General features: G+C 36.1%; 2 protein-coding genes across 2 annotated transcripts; both read left to right on the top strand.

Moving 5' to 3' along the window:
• The first annotated feature begins 3,037 nt into the window (after nt 1-3,037).
• LOC142181746 (uncharacterized) lies at nt 3,038-3,727 on the top strand. The gene has a single exon (XM_075255242.1). The coding sequence runs from the start codon at nt 3,038-3,040 to the stop codon at nt 3,725-3,727; it is 690 nt and encodes a 229-aa protein (XP_075111343.1).
• Nucleotides 3,728-5,896: 2,169 nt separating this feature from the next.
• Nucleotides 5,897-7,771, top strand: LOC142181745 (uncharacterized). Its single transcript, XM_075255241.1, has 2 exons — nt 5,897-5,956; nt 7,004-7,771. Exons 1-2 carry the CDS (start codon nt 5,897-5,899, stop codon nt 7,769-7,771), a joined length of 828 nt encoding a protein of 275 aa, XP_075111342.1.
• Nucleotides 7,772-24,201: the final 16,430 nt, after the last annotated feature.

The following is a 24,201-nucleotide window of genomic DNA, read 5'->3' as shown; positions in this document are numbered from 1 at the left end:
ATTTAGCACATTCAAGGAATTGAAGGGTATAAGTTGAAACCTCTTCATTTAGCTGTAGTCAAGCCAATATTGCAAGGGTATAATATTTTTTTCGTTGAAGAATATTAGTTTTGAATCATTAGATTATGTGAAAGGTTTTTTTTTCAAACTCAACAAGAGAGAAATTGGTTTCTAATTGATAGTTTCTATAGCGACTTTTAAGTGTAACAAAGAGTATATATAAAGAAAATATTGGTATGACGTGAATTTTTTTTTTCAAAGATAATAAAAAGATAAGATATTTTTGAACATTAGTAGAGAGTTTTAAAATTATTATAATAGAAGTTATATCATGAATAAACTCAAAAACCGAAATCTTATGGAATATTTACATAATATCCGGCCATATTTATTGTTTGTTTTTTATAGCTAATATAAATTGATGATATACCGATAACATACGATTATACACATATTATATATGGATTATATACAAATTACACATCATTAAATTTTTTAATTTAAGTGCTCGGGTGAGCACCTATTTAGGCTGATTAGATAAAGCCAAAAGAAAAATATGAAATAATTTTAACCAAAGACTAAAAATATAATTAAAGTTCATATGTAGACAATTTTTATTAAAACTCATCCTTTTATAGTGAAATAAATTTATTTTTTTGTAACAAAAGAAATAATGACATAAAAAATAAGATAAAAGAAAATAAATATTGAAAAAATGTTAGAAAGATCTAAAAACGAGAAATAAAAGATGACAACAAATTTCTTCTTATGTTTCATCTTTGTTGAGTATAAAAATTTTAAAAGTTAATTTCATCGATTTCAAATTTTTGTTTTTCAACTCAAATACATAGATTATAAGATAAGGATATCTTAGATTTTTTTTTTAATTTACATTATGTGTCGTTTTTAAAAAATTACTATTACTAACAAACTGATATGATATTCGAATTTGAATTGGAATGCAATTTGAGTAGTTTGCATTGAGGTTAAGCCAAGTATGGTGTCGAAAAATAAAATACTTGACAATTTTAAGACAATATATTCAATATTTTATAATAATAATCAATCAATCTAACATTTAATGATACAAAGAACAATTTTTTTGTATATATAGGGTATTAAAAATTCAAATTCTGGGGCTAGAGATATCAATAAACTTAAAGTGGAGTCATACTGAAATAAATCCGGCCAAAGAATCATTTAAATTTTTAGATAGCCGATTAAAGTGAATTTTAAATTAAGGATAATATCTTCACTTGCATCATTATAAAGATAATCATTATTATAATATATATAAAGTTTTAGAAATTGAAATTTCAAAATAGAAATATTTTTTGAAAGATAAAATCATACCAAATAAGAGTTCAAGTCGTAGTATAAGAGTCACGTCGTAATCAAAGAATCATTTATATCGTGTCAACCTTTGTGCTTTTGCCATAAATATGAGCTATTATTTCACTTTGTGGCTATTTTTAGGTTCCAATGACACCTACGAGAATAGTGCAAAAATACAATTATCACTACTAAAATTGAGAAAATATTAGTCTTTTTTCATGTAGTGTTTCTTAATTAATATCTGACGATTATCTATAATTATTTAGAAGGTTTAAATGTTAAGGTTATTTACATATAATTCAAATAACTCAGATATTTAGCATGGTTAACGTTAAATATCAAAATGAAGTAAAAAAAATCACTAGCTAAAGAATTTTTTATATTTTTAGATAGCCAACTAAAATGAATTTTGAATTAAGAATAATATTTTCAATTATATTATTATAAAAATAATTATTATTGAAAAATAATGTTTTAGAACCTGAATTTTAAGAAATAAATATTTTTTCCAGAGATATCAACACACCAAATAAGAGTTCAAGTAGTTGTAAAAGAGTTAAGTCTTATCCAAAGAGTCATTCATTGTCTCAACATTTGATTGTTTTGCCATAAATAGGAGTTATTATTTTGCTTCCTGAATATTTTTAGGATCCAATGACACCGGCAAGAATAATATCAAAAAAGAAAAATAGAAGAAATGGTTAATTTTTTTGATGTAGTTAATATCCAAGATTATCTATATTTACTGAGAAAGTGTAAATTTTAAGATTATTTGCATACAATCCAAATAACTTAAAGGAAAAATGCATAAGTATCCCCCTGACCTATACTCAGATACCAACTACACACTTTTTCTTTGCGGGAATCCTATTACCCCCTTAAACTTATTTTAAATGAAATTATTTGCACCCTTAACGCTGACGTGGCAGAGTGTGTGTATTTCACTCTCCCAAGTGTTCTAGTGTGTGTATTTCACTCTCCCAAGTGCCAGAGTGTTCTCTTCTTTAGCATTTTTTCTTACTTTTTTTTTTCTTTTCCTTTTCGTTTTCCTTTTCCTTTTTTTTTTGTCTTTTTTCTTTTACTTTTTTTTTCATTTCTTCTCTAATTCCGACGGATATTCATTCACCGACAACTTTGTCTAACCGTTTTTCTTCCATTTTTTTTTTCACACACAAACTAAACTCTCAAAAAGATCTATTCATAAGCAAAGCAAAATACACTCAGATTTGGGGGGAAAATCATCATCGGAAAACCTTACCACGCCGGGAAAAAAATAATGTATTGACATTTTAACTGAAAAAAGTTTTCTCAGCTTATATTCATTTTTATTTCTTTTGCTCTTCCTCCTACTCATAAATTACACTTACAAGAAAATATATATATATATATATATATATATATATATATATATATATATATATATATATATATATAGTTTATAATTGTTATCTATCTATAATTAAAAAGAGAAAGAAAAACACTCTCATTACGCCAAGTGGCATCATCTCAATCTGCCACTTGGCACTTTAGGACAATCCTCTAAAAAATTAGGAGCTGTAAAATTATTTGGAAAACATTTTACAGCTCCTAATTCTTGACTAGGGCTGAGGGAGTAGAAAAACAGGCAAATGACAATGCTCCGACAAAACCTGCAACACCATGGACAACTCTTTTTGCTAGAAATCGCTCTGCTGAGAATGACATGCACCTAACTTACATTGCGCCTGAAATTGAGAATAGGCAGTTTGTCGTCAACTTAGATAAAACTGAAATTGAGTGTGAAACTGAGAAATGGAAGAAAGCTCTTATTGTTTATATAATTGGGAAAATGTGTGGGTACAATCATATGAGCAAATACATATCACAAGTTTGGAACAATGTGGCTGAACCATATTTGTTTCTTCATGAAGAGGGATATTATATCGTCAAGTTTCAAAACCTAAAAGATTTGAAGGAAGTGTTGTACGGAGGACCTTATACCATCAATAACAAGCCAATTATTCTAAAACAATGGACTCCGAATTTTGATTTCAATGATGAATTTTTGACAGAAATTCCACTATGGGTGAAGTTTCCAAAACTTCCGATGAACTGCTGGAGAACAAATACTCTAAGTAAAATGGCTAGCACTATTGGTAATCCATTATTTGCAGATCAATGCACAACAAAACAAACCAGTGTGTCATATGCTAGAATTCTGGTAGAAGTAAATGTCACAAAGAAGCTGCTTACTGAAATAATAATGAAAGACCCCTCTGGTAGACAATCCCAACAGCAGATTGAATTTGAATGGAGGCCAACATTCTGTGCTGAGTGTTTACAAATTGGTCATGACTGTAGCAAGCAAAAAAAAGGAAGTGAGAAATGGCCCATTGCAAAGAGCCAAACCTAAGGTGGTTCAATCATGGAAGCCAAAAGCAAACCAGCAATCAGTGGAGAAAATGCAGAACCAACAACAACCTTTGCAGTAGAGTGGAACCAATGAAAGGGGCAAGCAGAAACTTGAGATTGCAATTGCTGAGAACACTCAAGGAGGATGGACTTATGTGCGAGCAAAAGGATCCACTTCAAGTCAGAAATTACCTGAATCAAGCAGACAACAAGAAATAACATATGGTCAAGACAGGCAACAGAATCCAACTTATGCAGCAGTGATAGTGACCAAGAATGGTTTCCAAGTTTTACCTACAGAAGGAATAAAGGAAGAGAACACTAGACCTCCTAATATAGCAGGGGAACTCATATTATCTAAATGACTTGGCTATTTTGGAATGTTAGGGGTATCAATAAGAGGTACAAGTAGAAAGAACTTAAACAGTATCTCAGAGATAAACAAATTAGATTAGCTGGTTTAGTAGAAACTAGAGTCAAAGAAAATAAAGCACAATCTATAGCTAGCAAGGTGACACCAAAATGGGATAGACTAACTAACTATACAGAAGCAATCAATGGGAGAATATGGATTCTGTGGGATGCCAAAAGCTATGAAGTTCAGCACATAGCAAAGGCAGTCCAACTTATTCATTGTCGAGTGATAGGTAAACTGAATGGTATGGTTTGAATGCTCACAATGGTATATGGGTTCAATACAGTAGATCAAAGGAAAACTTTGTGGTCTCAACTTGAACAGCTGGCTCCCAAGATCAAGATACCTTGGCTTATATGTGGAGATTTCAATGTTGTGCTAACTCCTCAAGATAGGCAAGGTAATCCTATAACTATAGCTGAACTGAAGGACTTCTCAAAATGTTACAATAATCTACTGCTAACTGAAATACCTTTGAAAGGAGATTGTTATACATGGACTAACAACCAAAGAGGGGATGACAGAGTATGGAGCAAACCTCATAGGGCAATTGCAAATGATTAGTGGATGATGCAGTATGGGCACTTGAATGTAACCTATGGGAAACCATTCATTTCAGACCATAACCCTATGTTGGAGAAATATTAAAGTTCCCTTTAGGTTCTTCAACATCTGGGCAGATCATGAACAATTTAATCAAATTGTAGCACAAGGATGGGCCAGAACTATGGCAATTGGAAAGATGAGGAATGTGTGGTTTAAACTGAAACAAGTGAAGCCAATCTTCAAGCAACTAAACTCAACATAATTTAAAGGAGTTTCAGAGAAGATTACACAAGCCACAGAAAATCTGAAAGAGATTCAAGAAATAATGCAGAGCCAGCATTGTGATACTCTGCTGATCAGGAGAAAGAATGCCTACATCAATTAGAGAAATGGTCATTGATAGAGGAAAGTGCACTGCAACAAAAGTCTAGGGCTACTTGGATTAAACTGGGTGATTCAAACAACAAATATTTCACAGCCATAATGAAGGAAAAGCAAACTCAGAAGCAGATTCTTGAGCTCAACTCCTTAACAGGTGGTAAACTACAAGATCCAAAAGCAATCAAAGCTGAATAATTTGTTGACTTCTATAAATCTTTGATGGGAACAGTGTAGACATGTGATTTTTGACCCTCCCCAAGATTTTTCATATTTTAGCACGTAAATATTTAATTTAGGCCCAATATAGCTATTTCAACTCATTTTTACTCTTTTACTTTATTTTACTACAAGAAAATGAAAATTACAAAAAATATTTTTATTTTATGTATCTTTCATAAAGTAAAAAAAATAAGACAAAAATAGTATCTTAATTTTATCTTTATATAATATTGAAAGATACAAAAAAATATGTAATAGTTTCATGTTTTAATATAGTTTAGTTTAATTAATTAGAATTTATTTTTGCATCATGTAGTATAGTTATCTTATATTAAGAGAATTTAGCTATGGTTTTAATTAATAATTTTTGGAGTCTTATTAGCCCAAAATTGAAACACAAAAAAAAAGACATGGTCCAACCCAATTACCCTTGGCCCATTCTTCCCAACCCATTAGCCCATTTAAGTGCAAGATTTAATCTTAGCCTTCTGTTTCCTTCTAATCCAATGCCCATCATCCTTTCCCACTTCCATATAAAATACCCAATTATAAAAACCCTACCCTAAGTTTTCAATTCCTAATCTAGCCTACCACTCTAAAAGCAAAAAAATGGCGCAGCAAGGAGCAAAGGAGAGGACTGAACAATTCCTAAAGAAAGCTAAAAAATCGGTAGCTTCAACCCCTAAATTCTTGAGCCGCCGTTTCCCCCGCAAAATGCCACCATGAAAGAACCCTCTTACTACAGTTTTTTAAAAAGCAAATCTTTTCTTGAGTAATCATTGACTAGAATCAATCTCTACCTAACAGCATCTCTTTTCCAAATCTCATTTTACGCCCAAAACAAATATAACGGTTTAATGAATTTGGATTTTTATGAGGAGCATTATATTGATCAATTTGGTTGGTGCTGTTTCTCCAAGAAAATTATGCAACTAAAATATTGTTTGCAAAGAAGAACTTATTCAAAGTCCCATTTTCAAATTTGTTTTGCACGCCGACATAGAGAGGAAGGGTATGGACGGGAGATTTTGAAAAGAAAATTGGCGAGGGAATTTTAATTTCTTCTTTCCGATTTGGACTGTGATTCCCAAATATGGGGATTGATTGAGATGTTGTTGAGTTGAGTCCGAGTTCGGTTCGGCGAGATTCTTAGTCGAGATTCCGGTAGCGTTTCAGCCCAATGATTATTGCTCTATTTAGCCCGATTGATTTGCAGTTTTCGGCTTTGTTCATCAATAAAAGATCCATTTCTCAATTTTCATTTTCGTTTCATTTTGTTATGATAGTTTGGAGCGCGTGTTGGTAGATTTGTGATTCTACATTGTTTGAGTAGCATGTCTTAGTTTTCGTTTAAATTGTTTTAATTAGTTTTTATTTCAATTGTGATGTATCTCGTCTAGTCTTGGTTTTTGAATAAATGCATTCAATTGAGTAGATGAAAAATCGGAGTTGTTTCTTTCTGGACAAGGAATAAGAATGTGCCATAAGGTGTGTCTTGAACTATAAAGAATCTAGGCCAAGTAATAGATCATAATTGTTATCTATCTATAATTAAAAAGAGAAAGAAAAACACTCTCATTACGCCAAGTGGCATCATCTCAATCTGCCACTTGGCACTTTAGGACAATCCTCTAAAAAATTAGGAGCTGTAAAATTATTTGGAAAACATTTTACAGCTCCTAATTCTTGACTAGGGCTGAGGGAGTAGAAAAACAGGCAAATGACAATGCTCCGACAAAACCTGCAACACCATGGACAACTCTTTTTGCTAGAAATCGCTCTGCTGAGAATGACATGCACCTAACTTACATTGCGCCTGAAATTGAGAATAGGCAGTTTGTCGTCAACTTAGATAAAACTGAAATTGAGTGTGAAACTGAGAAATGGAAGAAAGCTCTTATTGTTTATATAATTGGGAAAATGTGTGGGTACAATCATATGAGCAAATACATATCACAAGTTTGGAACAATGTGGCTGAACCATATTTGTTTCTTCATGAAGAGGGATATTATATCGTCAAGTTTCAAAACCTAAAAGATTTGAAGGAAGTGTTGTACGGAGGACCTTATACCATCAATAACAAGCCAATTATTCTAAAACAATGGACTCCGAATTTTGATTTCAATGATGAATTTTTGACAGAAATTCCACTATGGGTGAAGTTTCCAAAACTTCCGATGAACTGCTGGAGAACAAATACTCTAAGTAAAATGGCTAGCACTATTGGTAATCCATTATTTGCAGATCAATGCACAACAAAACAAACCAGTGTGTCATATGCTAGAATTCTGGTAGAAGTAAATGTCACAAAGAAGCTGCTTACTGAAATAATAATGAAAGACCCCTCTGGTAGACAATCCCAACAGCAGATTGAATTTGAATGGAGGCCAACATTCTGTGCTGAGTGTTTACAAATTGGTCATGACTGTAGCAAGCAAAAAAAAGGAAGTGAGAAATGGCCCATTGCAAAGAGCCAAACCTAAGGTGGTTCAATCATGGAAGCCAAAAGCAAACCAGCAATCAGTGGAGAAAATGCAGAACCAACAACAACCTTTGCAGTAGAGTGGAACCAATGAAAGGGGCAAGCAGAAACTTGAGATTGCAATTGCTGAGAACACTCAAGGAGGATGGACTTATGTGCGAGCAAAAGGATCCACTTCAAGTCAGAAATTACCTGAATCAAGCAGACAACAAGAAATAACATATGGTCAAGACAGGCAACAGAATCCAACTTATGCAGCAGTGATAGTGACCAAGAATGGTTTCCAAGTTTTACCTACAGAAGGAATAAAGGAAGAGAACACTAGACCTCCTAATATAGCAGGGGAACTCATATTATCTAAATGACTTGGCTATTTTGGAATGTTAGGGGTATCAATAAGAGGTACAAGTAGAAAGAACTTAAACAGTATCTCAGAGATAAACAAATTAGATTAGCTGGTTTAGTAGAAACTAGAGTCAAAGAAAATAAAGCACAATCTATAGCTAGCAAGGTGACACCAAAATGGGATAGACTAACTAACTATACAGAAGCAATCAATGGGAGAATATGGATTCTGTGGGATGCCAAAAGCTATGAAGTTCAGCACATAGCAAAGGCAGTCCAACTTATTCATTGTCGAGTGATAGGTAAACTGAATGGTATGGTTTGAATGCTCACAATGGTATATGGGTTCAATACAGTAGATCAAAGGAAAACTTTGTGGTCTCAACTTGAACAGCTGGCTCCCAAGATCAAGATACCTTGGCTTATATGTGGAGATTTCAATGTTGTGCTAACTCCTCAAGATAGGCAAGGTAATCCTATAACTATAGCTGAACTGAAGGACTTCTCAAAATGTTACAATAATCTACTGCTAACTGAAATACCTTTGAAAGGAGATTGTTATACATGGACTAACAACCAAAGAGGGGATGACAGAGTATGGAGCAAACCTCATAGGGCAATTGCAAATGATTAGTGGATGATGCAGTATGGGCACTTGAATGTAACCTATGGGAAACCATTCATTTCAGACCATAACCCTATGTTGGAGAAATATTAAAGTTCCCTTTAGGTTCTTCAACATCTGGGCAGATCATGAACAATTTAATCAAATTGTAGCACAAGGATGGGCCAGAACTATGGCAATTGGAAAGATGAGGAATGTGTGGTTTAAACTGAAACAAGTGAAGCCAATCTTCAAGCAACTAAACTCAACATAATTTAAAGGAGTTTCAGAGAAGATTACACAAGCCACAGAAAATCTGAAAGAGATTCAAGAAATAATGCAGAGCCAGCATTGTGATACTCTGCTGATCAGGAGAAAGAATGCCTACATCAATTAGAGAAATGGTCATTGATAGAGGAAAGTGCACTGCAACAAAAGTCTAGGGCTACTTGGATTAAACTGGGTGATTCAAACAACAAATATTTCACAGCCATAATGAAGGAAAAGCAAACTCAGAAGCAGATTCTTGAGCTCAACTCCTTAACAGGTGGTAAACTACAAGATCCAAAAGCAATCAAAGCTGAATAATTTGTTGACTTCTATAAATCTTTGATGGGAACAGTGTAGACATGTGATTTTTGACCCTCCCCAAGATTTTTCATATTTTAGCACGTAAATATTTAATTTAGGCCCAATATAGCTATTTCAACTCATTTTTACTCTTTTACTTTATTTTACTACAAGAAAATGAAAATTACAAAAAATATTTTTATTTTATGTATCTTTCATAAAGTAAAAAAAATAAGACAAAAATAGTATCTTAATTTTATCTTTATATAATATTGAAAGATACAAAAAAATATGTAATAGTTTCATGTTTTAATATAGTTTAGTTTAATTAATTAGAATTTATTTTTGCATCATGTAGTATAGTTATCTTATATTAAGAGAATTTAGCTATGGTTTTAATTAATAATTTTTGGAGTCTTATTAGCCCAAAATTGAAACACAAAAAAAAAGACATGGTCCAACCCAATTACCCTTGGCCCATTCTTCCCAACCCATTAGCCCATTTAAGTGCAAGATTTAATCTTAGCCTTCTGTTTCCTTCTAATCCAATGCCCATCATCCTTTCCCACTTCCATATAAAATACCCAATTATAAAAACCCTACCCTAAGTTTTCAATTCCTAATCTAGCCTACCACTCTAAAAGCAAAAAAATGGCGCAGCAAGGAGCAAAGGAGAGGACTGAACAATTCCTAAAGAAAGCTAAAAAATCGGTAGCTTCAACCCCTAAATTCTTGAGCCGCCGTTTCCCCCGCAAAATGCCACCATGAAAGAACCCTCTTACTACAGTTTTTTAAAAAGCAAATCTTTTCTTGAGTAATCATTGACTAGAATCAATCTCTACCTAACAGCATCTCTTTTCCAAATCTCATTTTACGCCCAAAACAAATATAACGGTTTAATGAATTTGGATTTTTATGAGGAGCATTATATTGATCAATTTGGTTGGTGCTGTTTCTCCAAGAAAATTATGCAACTAAAATATTGTTTGCAAAGAAGAACTTATTCAAAGTCCCATTTTCAAATTTGTTTTGCACGCCGACATAGAGAGGAAGGGTATGGACGGGAGATTTTGAAAAGAAAATTGGCGAGGGAATTTTAATTTCTTCTTTCCGATTTGGACTGTGATTCCCAAATATGGGGATTGATTGAGATGTTGTTGAGTTGAGTCCGAGTTCGGTTCGGCGAGATTCTTAGTCGAGATTCCGGTAGCGTTTCAGCCCAATGATTGTTGCTCTATTTAGCCCGATTGATTTGCAGTTTTCGGCTTTGTTCATCAATAAAAGATCCATTTCTCAATTTTCATTTTCGTTTCATTTTGTTATGATAGTTTGGAGCGCGTGTTGGTAGATTTGTGATTCTACATTGTTTGAGTAGCATGTCTTAGTTTTCGTTTAAATTGTTTTAATTAGTTTTTATTTCAATTGTGATGTATCTCGTCTAGTCTTGGTTTTTGAATAAATGCATTCAATTGAGTAGATGAAAAATCGGAGTTGTTTCTTTCTGGACAAGGAATAAGAATGTGCCATAAGGTGTGTCTTGAACTATAAAGAATCTAGGCCAAGTAATAGATCATGTTAGCTAGCCTTTGGCCCCAATAATATCTTGTTCATAAATTTGGCCTTATAACAATCTCAAAGATTAGGAAAATAATTCAAATGCGTAGCTTGCTTTAGTCGAGCTAGTTAATAATTTACCTTCCTAAACTCGGGTGCGCATTTATGTGACCCAAATCCAAATCTCAACAACGTTGGATAAAATGTGTCGGGGACCGCGGGTGCATTTATGTGACGTGGTTCAAGACGTATTATTAATGACGTTGCAATCTTCCTTAAAAATGATCAAAAGCGATTAATTAGTTAAAATTGTATCATAGGTTAAAACATGTACTAAAACACCAAATAATAAGCCAATTGTAACAGTTGAGCGACCGTGCTAGAACCACAGAATCCGGGAATTCCTAACACCTTCTCCCGGGTTAACAAAATTCCTTACCCGGATTTCTGGTTCGCGGACTGTAATACAGAGTCAATCTTTTCCTCGATTCTGGATTTGAACCGGTGACTTGGGACACCATAAAATTATCCCAAGTGGCGACTCTGAATTTTTTTTTAATAAAATAATCCCGTTTCGATTGTCACTTTAAGTTGAAAAAAACTCTCTTATATACTCCCTTCCGGGGGTGTAGGTGAAAAGGAGGTGTGACAGCTCTGGCGACTCTGTTGGGAACCAGAACCCAGAATCTCTGGTTCAGGGTTCAGAATTCGAGCTTAGATGAATTGTTATATTTGGCTTTATTTATTATTTGATTTTATTACATGTTTGGACCTAATGTGCTAAATGTTGCTTTTACCGCTTTGATATTATTTGAACTGTATATACAAACTGCTATGAAACCCCTCTCTTCTCTCTCATGAGGAGTGCACGCTGGTCGTGACTTCTTTCTGTTAGTGTCATATCCCAAATAGAATGAGGTTCGGACAAGTTGCAAAGCCGGATGATCTTTTGGTTACCGGTATGCAGCCCCCCCTCGGCTCGGGTTGTCCGCTCGAGTACACAGTCTAGAACAAGACACTCAGGTTTTAAACCTAGAATAACTCAGCCTCATGCCGGATCCCTAGTAGGAACGCTGATCTGCATCATGTGCATTTGACTTTGGAGACTCAACACAGGGTTTGGGTCTGTCTAGGATAGGTGTACCCGAAATGAAAAGACCATCCTGATGCATCCTAATATGCTACATGTTACAATCTTCAAGGGTAAAAGGGTCATTTGGCGGACCAATGATAGTTGAGGGCAAATGAAAAAAAAGGAAAAAAAGAGAGGGTGAAGTGTGAAAATAAAGCAAGTAGGGCCTACTTATGTTTTTGTTACATTTTATTAAGAAAAAGAAAAAAAGAGCATGGAAACTTCAAAAAGATTGTGCACTTTTATCATTTTTCAAAAATCAAAAAATAAAAAAAAAGGGAAAAAGAAAATCCAAAAAGATTTTACATGTTTCATCATTTTACAAAAAAAAGACAAAAAATGTGTTTTCTATAAGTCAGTTGTTTTTTTTTTAAATTCTCGCCCGTATCCAATCTGCCCGAACTACGCATACCTGATTCTCATCTTTCGGGGCGTGATATATAGGCAACCCACATAGGGTCCGGTCTTTCTAGTGAGTTTAGGTTCTTGGCTTAGCGGGGTCTTAGCCAAATCTTGCATTTTTAGCCACTTTTAGCCACATAGGTTAATTTTAGAAAAATAGTCGCAACCATGTCTTGCATGTGTCTAGTAGGGAATGTTATTGTCTCACATAGTGTTGGTTTAAGTTTTCTTGTACAAGTGTAGATTTACTTACTGGAGTTTGGGCATGACAGATACCCCAGGATCACTGCATTCAGAAGTTGCTCGAGGAGTCATTTTATATTTTTGAGTCAATTGTTCATATTTTACTTTCTAATCATGTATAATAGTATTCGGTCTTTTAGGTGATGCTAGAGTTTGTAATAGTCTAGTTAAGTTTTCCTAGTCTTTTGTTATTGTATTCCTTATTTGGTATTTGGAAATGTGTTACAAGTCAAAAAAAATCAAAAAAAGAAAAGAAAAGAAATTTTGCGTTTTTATATTTTCGTTATAAGTTTTCTTTAGAATACTAATTTTATAAATGAAAAAAAAAATTCTTTGAGGTTGTTTTTCCTTTAGGTAATTAATTCAAAATAAAATTTGTTTTATATTTCCTTTAGTATATCAGGACTAAAAATTCAAAGAAAAAAAGAATTTTTTGTAAGGTATTAATATCAAAAATCCAAAAAGATTTTCTTTTGAGATTCTTCTTTGGGGAATTAATGAAAAAATTTCTTTTTTATTTTACAAGAACTTTAGGACATTGTACATAGAAGAAATAACATACCTTATCTTCTGTTTATTTTTAAAATTTCTCCTTTAGGTAATTAAAAATTGAAATCCAAAAACAGTTTTATCTTTTTCATTTCTCATTACGAAGTTTTTCTTCAGGGATATCAAGTGAAAATTCAGAAAAAAAGGAGTCAAAAAATATATCTTTCTTTTCTAGGATTTTCCTCAATAGAGTATTTGTTTCCAAAAAGAAAAGAAAAGAAAAATCCGTTAAGCCTGAGTTTAGAATAGGTTATAGAACATTAAGTCTAGAAAATTCAAAAAACAATTCTTCTTTATTTCTCTTTTCTCATCGTGCTAGTCATTAAGGTAAAAAAAGGAGAATGTTAGTTTGTTTCTTTTATTCCTGATTTTTCAGAACTACGCAAAAGATCTGATTCATGCGGGGTCATGATACGTAGGCAACCTACATAGGGTTCGATCGAATCATTTTTTTTTATTAAAAGAAAAAAAAGGAAAAAGAAAAGAAAAAAAGAGGTGGAATTGTGGGATGTGAGATGTGAGATGTGAGAGAAAGAAAGGGTGATGATTAAAAAAAAGAAATGAAGGAAAATGGGCAAGCCAGCAAATGCTAGAAAAGCAAAGAAAAGAGAGGTTGAAATGAACAAATTGGGATGATGCCAACTGACCTTTGTACCCTCGAAGTCATTTTAGAACCAATAACTGTGGCTAGGTGCATTGCACATAAAGTGAGATTATCTTATGTTAAATGCTCTAACACTAACGTGATGGCTTCATTTTGTTATATTCATAGAAGAAGGGTGGTTGGTTTGTGGTTTTAAAGTGGTAACTCTTCTCTACAACATAAAGTCAAAGGCAATGGCAGACAACAACAGAACTAAGTTGGTTGATACCGGTGCTCGAAAGCAGTTGGTTGAACAGGACAATGGGTTGGTTGAAGAGGTAAAGATGTTAAAACAACACATGGCTGACATGTATCAGGCTTGGATGACTGGGAAGGGGCCACCCCCGCCACCACCTAACTTCCTGGATGCTGCCCTTACCCAAACTCCGGACACGATACCAGATGATCCTCCATACTCTCCAGATCCACCCGCTTATCTCCAAGCTCATGATGCCCAATATTACCCCTCATAGGTTGCCCGCAAGGTTCCCTACTCATACAAACAGGGCCCTAGGGATGAGCCTCATGTTGAAAATGAAAGGTTCACAGGAAGAAAAGGGAAATATGGGGCAGCTAGGAGGCTGAAAGGCATAGAACAGTCCTTAAAGAACAAGCAAGGAATGGGAGACCAGGGAAGCATGGCTTACAAAAAACTTTCTGTGTCCCCTGATGTTCGCCTGCCCGCAAGGTTTAAAGTGCCAAAATTTAACTTGTATGATGGGTGTGGGGATCCGGTAGCCCACCTGAAGGTTTATTGTAGTGAAATGAGAGGTGTTGGAGAGAAAGATGACTTGATGATGGCGTATTTCAGTGAGAGCCTGACTGGGGCAGCTTTGGACTGGCATGCTCGTCAAGATGGTGGTAAGTGGCCTACATTGGGTGACAAGACTCAAGATTTTGTTCAAAACTTTCAATATAAATCAGGCGTTACCCCAGACCGCTCTTCCATATCTAGAATGGGAAAGAAGCCGGAGGAAAGCTTTAGAGAGTTTGGGCTCAAATGGAGGGAGCAGGCTGCTCGAGTCAATACCCCGATTGGTGAAGAAGAAATAGTTGAGCTTTTCCTACAAGCCCAGGGGCCCACCTACTTCAGTCATTTGATCCCGGCCCTGGGAAAGCTTTTCAATGATGTCTTAAAAATGGGGGAGCTAGTAGAAGAGGGAATCAAGTCAGGCAAAATCATGAGTTGTTCGAAAAACATTCAGAACATCCCAGTAAGCTTGGGTGGAAGAAAGAGAAACAGAAAAGATAACACAATGGGCTTTCCCGATCAACACTTCCAGCCTCGACATCGTCCCCGTGGATATCCTGATGCACCAGATGAGCCTCCCCAATGCCACTTCTCTCCACAGAACCCCCAAAGTCGTACATCACTCTCCCAGTATCCAGCTCCACAAAATGCCCATCTACCCCCATGAGTCTACCGAAACCCCCCGGGATCAGGTTTCCGGCCCAATCAAGCATTTAAGAACGAGATGTTGCGGAAGAAGAAAGCCTTCACTCCATTGGGAGAGTCATATACCAGTCTATTCCATAGGCTACGGAAATTGGACATGTTGAAGTCGATCTAGATAAAAATGTCAAACCCTCTTCCAAAAAAGTTTGGTTTTTCTCAAAGGTGCGCATATTGCTCAGATGCCCCGAGGCATGACATAGAGAAGTGTTGGAACATGAAGAATGCGATTTAGAAGCTTATTGATGCAGGCGACATTGTCGTGCAAAATCCAGATGCAGCAGACACTAGCCAAAGTCCGTCACCTGTGCATAATGAGACGTATATGGTGGGCATGATTAATTTTGAAAAGGAATGTGAGAATTTTTCTGGGATCCTGGGAAGTCCACGTGCTACAAAGCTTTCAGTGCTATCAGAGGTTGATCCTAAGAACGAGCAGAAAAAGGGAACCCAAAGGCAATCTGTTAAGAACGATGTGATGGAGACTTGTGAAGGTCCTAGTATTGTTGATGCAGAAGTCAGTGGCTAAGATGTTGAGTTTGATGATTGGAAAGACTCTCTTTTCTTGGTTAGCCAGGGAGGAGTTTTGATGGTTTATTTTGTTGTCATTTCTGCTATCCGGATTATTTCAGGGTTGTAATCCGGATATTGTCTTGTGACTCAAACCCTTCTATCCTTTTATTTTGCTTAGTTTGTTTAGTCATAATAGCTCGTTTAGTGTTGTCTAGGTTTGTTCTAGGTTTGTAACTCCAGTTTGGTTTGTCTGTTTTGTTGTCCAAACCCTTTCACCATCTGTCTAATGCAATTTTCTGTTTTCTGTGATTTCTAGTCATTTTCGTTTAGTTCTCTTTTCTTTTTATAGTTCTTTTCCTGTTGACTCTAGTGACATGACATGCACGCGTAACTCTCAGCCTGGTTTTAAAAGTCGGTTTAATCACGAAGCAATGAAACAATGTTGAAGATGTAAGGACATTTGAGGGAAATAAGTAAAGGCATTTTGAGATCACTTCAAGCCCGAATTGTGTGAAACTGGGGCAGGTAGAACATAAAAATACACTATTGAAATGCATCATGCTCCAGGTGAAGATAATGGCAAGTTTGCCCCAAATTTGTAGGGGGGTCGTTCGTGGTAATGACAGTGAGGGTGTTGACTAATGGGGCTTGGTAAATAACAGATGTAGAAGGCGAATGTGTGGATATGATTATCAAGTCTAGTGCAATCAAAAGATGTTACAAAGGTTTTCCTTAGTTTGTTTAATTGTGTAGTTTGCACTTGACATGTTTTGGAGATTGGAATGACGAAGGCATTTTGTTCTGCTATCTAAACACTTTATCCTTCGTTACCCCTTTGAGCCTTATCTATTTTCTTTCATACCCCTCTTTCGAGATCAGTAGCAAAGATCAGAAACGCAAGCGTGAAAGATGAGCAAAGGAAAAAGAGAAAAGAAAAAGAATGAAAAGAGAGAGAATAAAAAGAAGAATAAAGAGAAAAGGGAAAAAGAAAAAAAAAACAACAATAAAAAGAAAAAGAAGGAAAGGAGAGAAAAGAAAAAGAAAAAAAATCACAACAAATAAATTAATTCTTATAACATGAACTACGTTCGACCTGATTCCTTTTAAGGATACGTAGGCAGCCTCACGGTTCGATCTCATCGAAATAAAAATCCAAAAGTCCCCAAGCAAGAAACTAGGGCAGAAGTTGTGGTTGCTGTAGGAAGTCTGATTCTGAAAGTTGTAATTTTGAACCCATTTGAATTGTTTCGAGCCTTTGATACCCTTTATTTATAACCCTATCCAAAAGCCCACATTACGGTCCAAAGAAAGACCTTCCGATCAGTCTTCAAGAGATGCCAAGTCAAACTAGTAGAGGTGAATCATATCAGGGGCAGCACGCCGGTCCAAGCAAGGAAAAATAAAAAATGAGAGAGTCTTATTGGTGAAAACCCTCACGGGCGTCGTAAGGCGATGAAAACTGAGAGAAATAAAAAATGAGAGAGTCTTATTGGTGAAAACCTTCACGGGCACCTTGAGGTGACGATAAGTTGAGATAAAGAACAAATGAGAGAGGCTTGATGGTAAAAACTCTCCGGGCACTACAAGTCGAATAAGGATTGTGAATCAGATTGAATAATCGGAGCATTGAAGCTCAGTTTCACGGTTTAGGGGGTATAACAGGAGTTGAACATCAGAATAGCTCAACAGAATAGGTCACATGTGCATGTCATGGTCATTAGAGTTGCTATCCACATCTGATAGGTTTCTACTTTGTAGTTTTCTTGTTAGGGATCATCTCTTTCCTTTGTCCTTTACTCTGTTCCTTTTGTCTTGTTTACTTCCTCTTCTTGAGTCTGTTCGGTCAAAATAAGTGAGAAATGACTTCAAAATTTTCCACCAGCTTTCCAATTTCACAAAACGGGATCTGGCCAGCATATCAAAGTGGCATAAGTTAGGAAAGAACGACGTGCGCATTGAGTTGGTAACAATCAACATGCTTTGGGATTCATATATCAACTTATGAACAATGCAATAGATGGAGGGTGTTAGGTGAATAGATTAAGGGTAATTTCTGTGATAAGATTGACAGAGAAAGTGGTTAACCAATAACAAGTAAGGTCTTCCAAGTGGAAATCAAAGTTATCATGGCAAGTGAAGGAATAATAGACCTCAAGGCCAATGCCAGTAGGTTAAGTCAGGAAAGAACAGCATGCACATTGAATGAACGGTAATTGACGTGCTTTGGGATTCATAGGAGACACAAAGGTTGGTAAATGTCAGTTCATGAGTAATGCAACAAATAGAGGGTATTGGGTCTGAATGGAGAAGAGGTATTTTCTGTGATAAGGATGACATAGAAAGTGATTAGTCAAGGAACAAGCAAGGTCTTCGAGTGGAAATCGGTTATAATGAGAAGTGAAGGAGCAACCGCCCTCAAAGTCAAGGCCACAAACCAACCACCATATTTTAAACTGACAAGATTTTTCTTTGATTTGAAACAGGGACAGGAAATTTCGTTTGTTTCGGAGAAACCCACCACAAGGAAATGCAAGCACCAAACAGGTTTGACCGTAAACTCTCAGGACCCGCCTTGATAATGGCATTTAATTTAAAGTTTTCAGGACCCTTCTGAAAAATGGGACCTAGTTTAAAGTTCAGAAATAGCATAATCTAGCATAAATGTATCCCAAAGGAATTTAAGTTGGCTTAGAAGTTTGCATGTTCGAGATAGGATTCAATTAGGAGTTTTCAGGACCCTCCTGAATAATGGGACTTAGCTTTAAGATTTCGATTAGATAACAACATTTAGCGTAAATTCTGTTGTAGGGTAGTATAATTCAGCCATAAAAGTTGTCACTCTTAAGATAAGACTTGATTTTGATTTTCAGGACCCTCCTGGATAATGAGATTTAATTTTAAATTTTCAGGACCCTCTTGGATAATGGGATTTAGATTTTAAATTTCAGGACCCTCCTGGATAATGGGATTTAATTTTAAAGGTTCTCAGGACCCTCCTGGATAATAGGATTTAGTTTTTAAGTTTTCAGGACCCTCATGGAAAATGGAATTTAGTTTTTAAATTTTCAGGACCCTCTTGGATAATGAGATTTAATTTTAAAATTTCAGGGCCCTCCTGGATAATGGGATTTAATCTTAAAAATTTTCAGGACCCTCCTGGACAATGGGACTTAGTTAAAATTCAAAACGTTCATGAGTAACAAGATCTAGCTAGGCTCTACCTTGAGGAAATATAAGTTTGGCTTTGGAGTTTTCATGCTTAGGATAAAATTCAATTTGAAATTTTCAGGACCCTCCTGGATAATGGGATTTAGTTTTAAGGTCTTCATAGATAACAAGATTTAGCGGAAGTCTTACCTTTAGGAAATATAACTTAGCTTTAAAACTGTCATATAACTAGAAGTTTTCAGGATCCTCCTGGATAGTGGGATCTAGCTTTTAAAATTCATAGAGATATTTGGCAACATGGTCCAATGCGCCCAACATCAGACTGGGGCAGAAATTTTCTTTATCTTGTCTATTTTTGTTAAAATCAGGCACCCACTTAGAGAACAAGGGAATACATGTCAAGTTTCGGTAATCAGGCGCCCACCTGGAGAACAAGGGAATGCATTTCAAGTTTCGGCAATCAAGCGCCCACCTGGAGAACAAGGAAATACATTTTTCAAGTTTAGCAACCAGGCGCCCACCTGGAGAACAAGGGAATATATTTTCAAGTTTAGCAATCAGGCGCCCACATGGAGAACAAGGGAACACATTTTCAAGTTCAACAATCAGGCACCCACCTGGAGAACAAGGGAGTATAGCTCAAGTTTCAGTTTTCAAAGTTCTTACTGATGTTTGGTAACATGCCAAACCGGGGCAGACGTTTTCTTTGTTTTGTTTATTTTGTGGAAATCAGGCGTCCACCTGGAGAACAAGGGAATACATTTCAAGTTCAGCAATCAGGCACCCACCTGGAGAATAAGGGAGTATAGCTCAAGTTTCAGTTTTCAAAGTTGATAATGATGTTTGGTAACATGCCAAATCGGGGCAGACGTTTTCTTTTTTTTGTTTATTTTGTTGAAATCAGGCGCCCACCTGGAGAACAAGGGAATACATTTCAAGTTCAGCAATCAGGCGCCCACCTGAAGAACAAGGGAATACATTTCAAGTTCAGCAATCAGGCGCCCACCTGGAGAACAAGGGAATACATTTCAAGTTCAGCAATCAGGCGTCCACCTGAAGAACAAGGGAATACATTTCAAATTCAGCAATCAGGCGCCCACCTGAAGGAAAAAGGGAATACGTTTCAAGTTCAGTAATCAGGCGTCCACCTGGAGAAATAAGGGACTACATTTCAAATTCAGCAATCAGGCGCCCACCTGGAGAACAAGGGAATACATTTCAAGTTCAGCAATCAGGCGCCCACCTGGAGAACAAGGGAATACATTTCAAGTTTTGGTAATCAGGCGCCCACCTGGAGAACAAGGGAATACATTTCAAGTTTTGGTAATCAGGCGCCCACCTGAAGAACAAGGGAATACATTTCAAGTTTTGGTAATCAGGCGCCCACCTGGAGAACAAGGGAGTACATTTCAAGTTCAACAATCAGGCGCCTACCTGAAGAACAAGGGAATACATTTCAAGTTTTGGTAATCAGGCGCCCACCTAAAGAACAAGGGAATACATTTCAAGTTTTGGTAATCAGGCGTCCACCTGGAGAACAAGGGAATACATTTTCAAGTTCAGCAATCAGGCGCCCACCTGGAGAACAAGGGAATACATTTCAAGTTCAGTAATCAGGCACCCACCTGGAGAACAAGGGAGTATAGTCCAAGTTTCAGATTTCAAGTTCTTAGTGGTATTTGGTAACATGTCAAACTCGGGCAGAAGTTTTCTTTGTTTTGTTTATTTTGTGGAAATCAGGCGCCCACCTGGAAAACAAGGGAATACATTTTCAAATTCAGCAATCAGGCGCCCACCTGGAGAACAAGGGAATACATTCAAGTTTCAGCAATCAGGTGCCCACCTGGAGAACAAGGGAATACATTTTTCGGGTTCAGCAATCAGGCGCCCACCTGAAAAACAAGGGAATACATTTCAAGTTCAGCAATTAGGAGCCCACCTGGAGAACAAGGGAACACAAAAAGTTTCAGTAATCAGGCGCCCACCTGGAGAACAAGGGAAGACGGTTCAAGTTTCAAGGGAAAGTAGTTCCTAAGGAAGACAGTTCAAGATTTGGCAATCAGGCACCCACCTGGAAAACAAGGGAATTCACTTCAGAATGCAATTCAAGTCAGCAACAAAAGAAGCTCGCGGTAGAAACGCGAGTCAATAGTTCGAGATGATTAACAGAAGTTAGTCACAATCCAAAATAATAAATAAAAAAAAGAAAGGCAAGAAGTGAATCCAAATGCAGAAGTTGATGAAAGATGTGAGTTGCTCAAGACATGACTGAGGTCAAAAGCACTGCATGCCTGGTCTTGATCCGAAAAGCTGAAGAAGGATGAACTAGCACCTGCAACTAGCAAGCATCAAGGTTCAAATCTAAAGTCTGCATGAAGAACCACCCAAGACTCAAGATCAAGCTTCAGAAGACTTATAGATAGGAATCTTATAACTCGTAGTTGACAGGCTTAGCTAGTCTTTTCATCTTCTGATTTTTGATGTAATAACAGGACCGCGGACCGGAACCTCGGCGGAATGGCACCTCGACCGGCTATCCACCTCGGCATACTCCATCATCTCACTCACCTCTGAACTACACGTGGCCTGATTCCTTTAATAGCCAAGGATATGTAGGCAGATCAGATACCAAAGCTCGGTCGCATTCCCCTCTCTCTTAGTTTTAGTCTCTCCAAATAAGGGTCGGGTCAAAAAAAACCTGTCTAGTCATTATTTGTCTGAAAATACTTCGCCTTTTCAGTCAAAGAGGGGCAGCTGTAGACATGTGATTTTTGACCCTCCCCAAGATTTTTCATATTTTAGGACGTAAATATTTAATTTAGGCCCAATATAGCTATTTCAACTCATTTTTACTCTTTTACTTTATTTTACTACAAGAAAATAAAAATTACAAAAAATATTTTTATTTTATGTACCTTTCATAAAGTAAAAAATAATAATATAATACGAAAATAGTACCTTAATTTTATCTTTATATAATCTTGAAAAATACAAAAAAATATATGTAATAGTTTCATGTTTTAATATAGTTTAGTTTAATTAATTAGAATTTATTTTTGCATCATGTAGTATAGTTATCTTATATTAAGGGAATTTAGCTATGGTTTTAATTAATTATTTTTGGAGTCTTATTAGCCCAAAATTGAAACACAAAAAAAAGACATGGTCCAACCCAATTACCCTTGGCCCATTCTTCCTAACCCATTAGCCCATTTAAGTGCAAGATTTAATCTTAGCCTTCTATTTCCTTCTAATCCAATGCCCATCATCCTTTCTCACTTCCATATAAAATACCCAATTATAAAAACCCTACCCTAAGTTTTCAATTCCTAATCTAGCCTACCACTCTAAAAGCAAAAAAAAAAATGGCGCAGCAAGGAGCAAAGGAGAGGACTGAACAATTCCTAAACAAAGCTAAAAAATCGGTAGCTTCAACCCTTAAATTCTTGAGCCGTCGTTTCCCCCGCAAAATGCCACCATGAAAGAACCCTCTTACTACAGTTTTTTAAAAAGCAAATCTTTTCTTGAGTAATCATTGACTAGAATCAATCTCTACCTAACAACATCTCTTTTCCAAATCTCATTTTACGCCCAAAACAAATATAACGGTTTAATGAATTTGGATTTTTATGAGGAGCATTATATTGATCAATTTGGTTGGTGCTGTTTCTCCAAGAAAATTATGCAAATAAAATATTGTTTGCAAAGAAGAACTTATTCAAAGTCTCATTTTCAAATTTGTTTTGCACGCCGACATAGAGAGGAAGGGTATGGACGGGAGATTTTGAAAAGAAAATTGGCGAGGGAATTTTAATTTCTTCTTTCCGATTTGGACTGTGATTCCCAAATATGGGGATTGATTGAGATGCTTTTGAGTTGAGTCCGAGTTCGGTTCGGCGAGATTCTTAGTCGAGATTCCGGTAGCATTTCAGCCCAATGGTTGTTGCTCTATTTAGCCCGATTGATTTGCAGTTTTCGACTTTGTTCATCAATAAAAGGTCCATTTCTCAATTTTCATTTTCGTTTCATTTTGTTATGATAGTTTGGAGCGCGTGTTGGTAGATTTGTGATTCTACATTGTTTGAGTAGCATGTCTTAGTTTTCGTTTAAATTGTTTTAATTAGTTTTTATTTCAATTGTGATGTATCTCGTCTAGTCTTGGTTTTTGAATAAATGCTTTCAATTGGGTAGATGAAAAATCGGAGTTGTTTCTTTCTGGACAAGGAATAAGAATGGGCCATAAGGTGTGTCTTGAACTATAAAGAATCTAGGCCAAGTAATAGATCATGTTAGCTAGCCTTTGGCCCTAATAATATCTTGTTCATAAATTTGGCCTTATAACAATCTCAAAGATTAGGAAAATAATTCAAATGCATAGCTTGCTTTAAGCGAGCTAGTTAATAATTTACCTTCCTAAACTCGGGTGCGCATTTATGTGACCCAAATCCAAATCTCAACAACGTTGGATAAAATGTGTCAGGGACCGCGGGTGCATTTATGTGACGTGGTTCAAGACGTATTTTAAATGACGTTGCAATCTTCCTTAAAAATGATCAAAAGAGATTAATTAGTTAAAATTGTATCATAGGCTAAAACATGTACTAAAACACCAGATAATAAGCCAATTGTAACAGTTGAGCGACCGTGCTAAAACCACGGAATCCGAGAATGCCTAACACCTTCTCCCGGGTTAACAGAATTCCTTACCCGAATTTCTGGTTCGCGGACTGTAATACAGAGTCAATATTTTCCTCGATTCGGGATTTGAACCGGTGACTTGGGACACCATAAAATTATCCCAAGTGGTGACTCTAAATTTTTTTTAATAAAATAATTTCGTTTCGATTGTCACTTTAAGTTGATAAAAACTCCCTTATATACTCCCTTCCGGGGGTGTAGGTGAAAAAGGAGGCATGACAAACAGCAGCATCTAGCTTACTAGTTGTCAATAGATTGGTCATGAGGAATGGTCCTTGTCTATCACATATGCAACAGAAAGATTTGTGTGCCAGTGTTATAGAGGCTGAAATCTATGAAGGACTGAATGCAATTGGGGACTGTAAAGCACCAGGGATAGATGGTCTCAATGCTTTGTTTTTCAAGAGATCATGGCCCATTATCAAGAAAGATGTATGTGAAGCAATGAAGGAATTCTTTGATACAGGGATCCTATATTAGGCCATAAATTGCACTCTCACTTTACTCCCAAAAGCTGCCAACCCAGACACAGTAAAGGACTATCGACCCATAACATG

Source organism: Nicotiana tabacum, chromosome 6, assembly GCF_000715075.1.
Source record: "Nicotiana tabacum cultivar K326 chromosome 6, ASM71507v2, whole genome shotgun sequence".
In the NCBI taxonomy this organism is placed as follows: domain Eukaryota; kingdom Viridiplantae; phylum Streptophyta; class Magnoliopsida; order Solanales; family Solanaceae; genus Nicotiana; species Nicotiana tabacum.
This window is presented reverse-complemented; position numbering and strand designations above follow the sequence as displayed.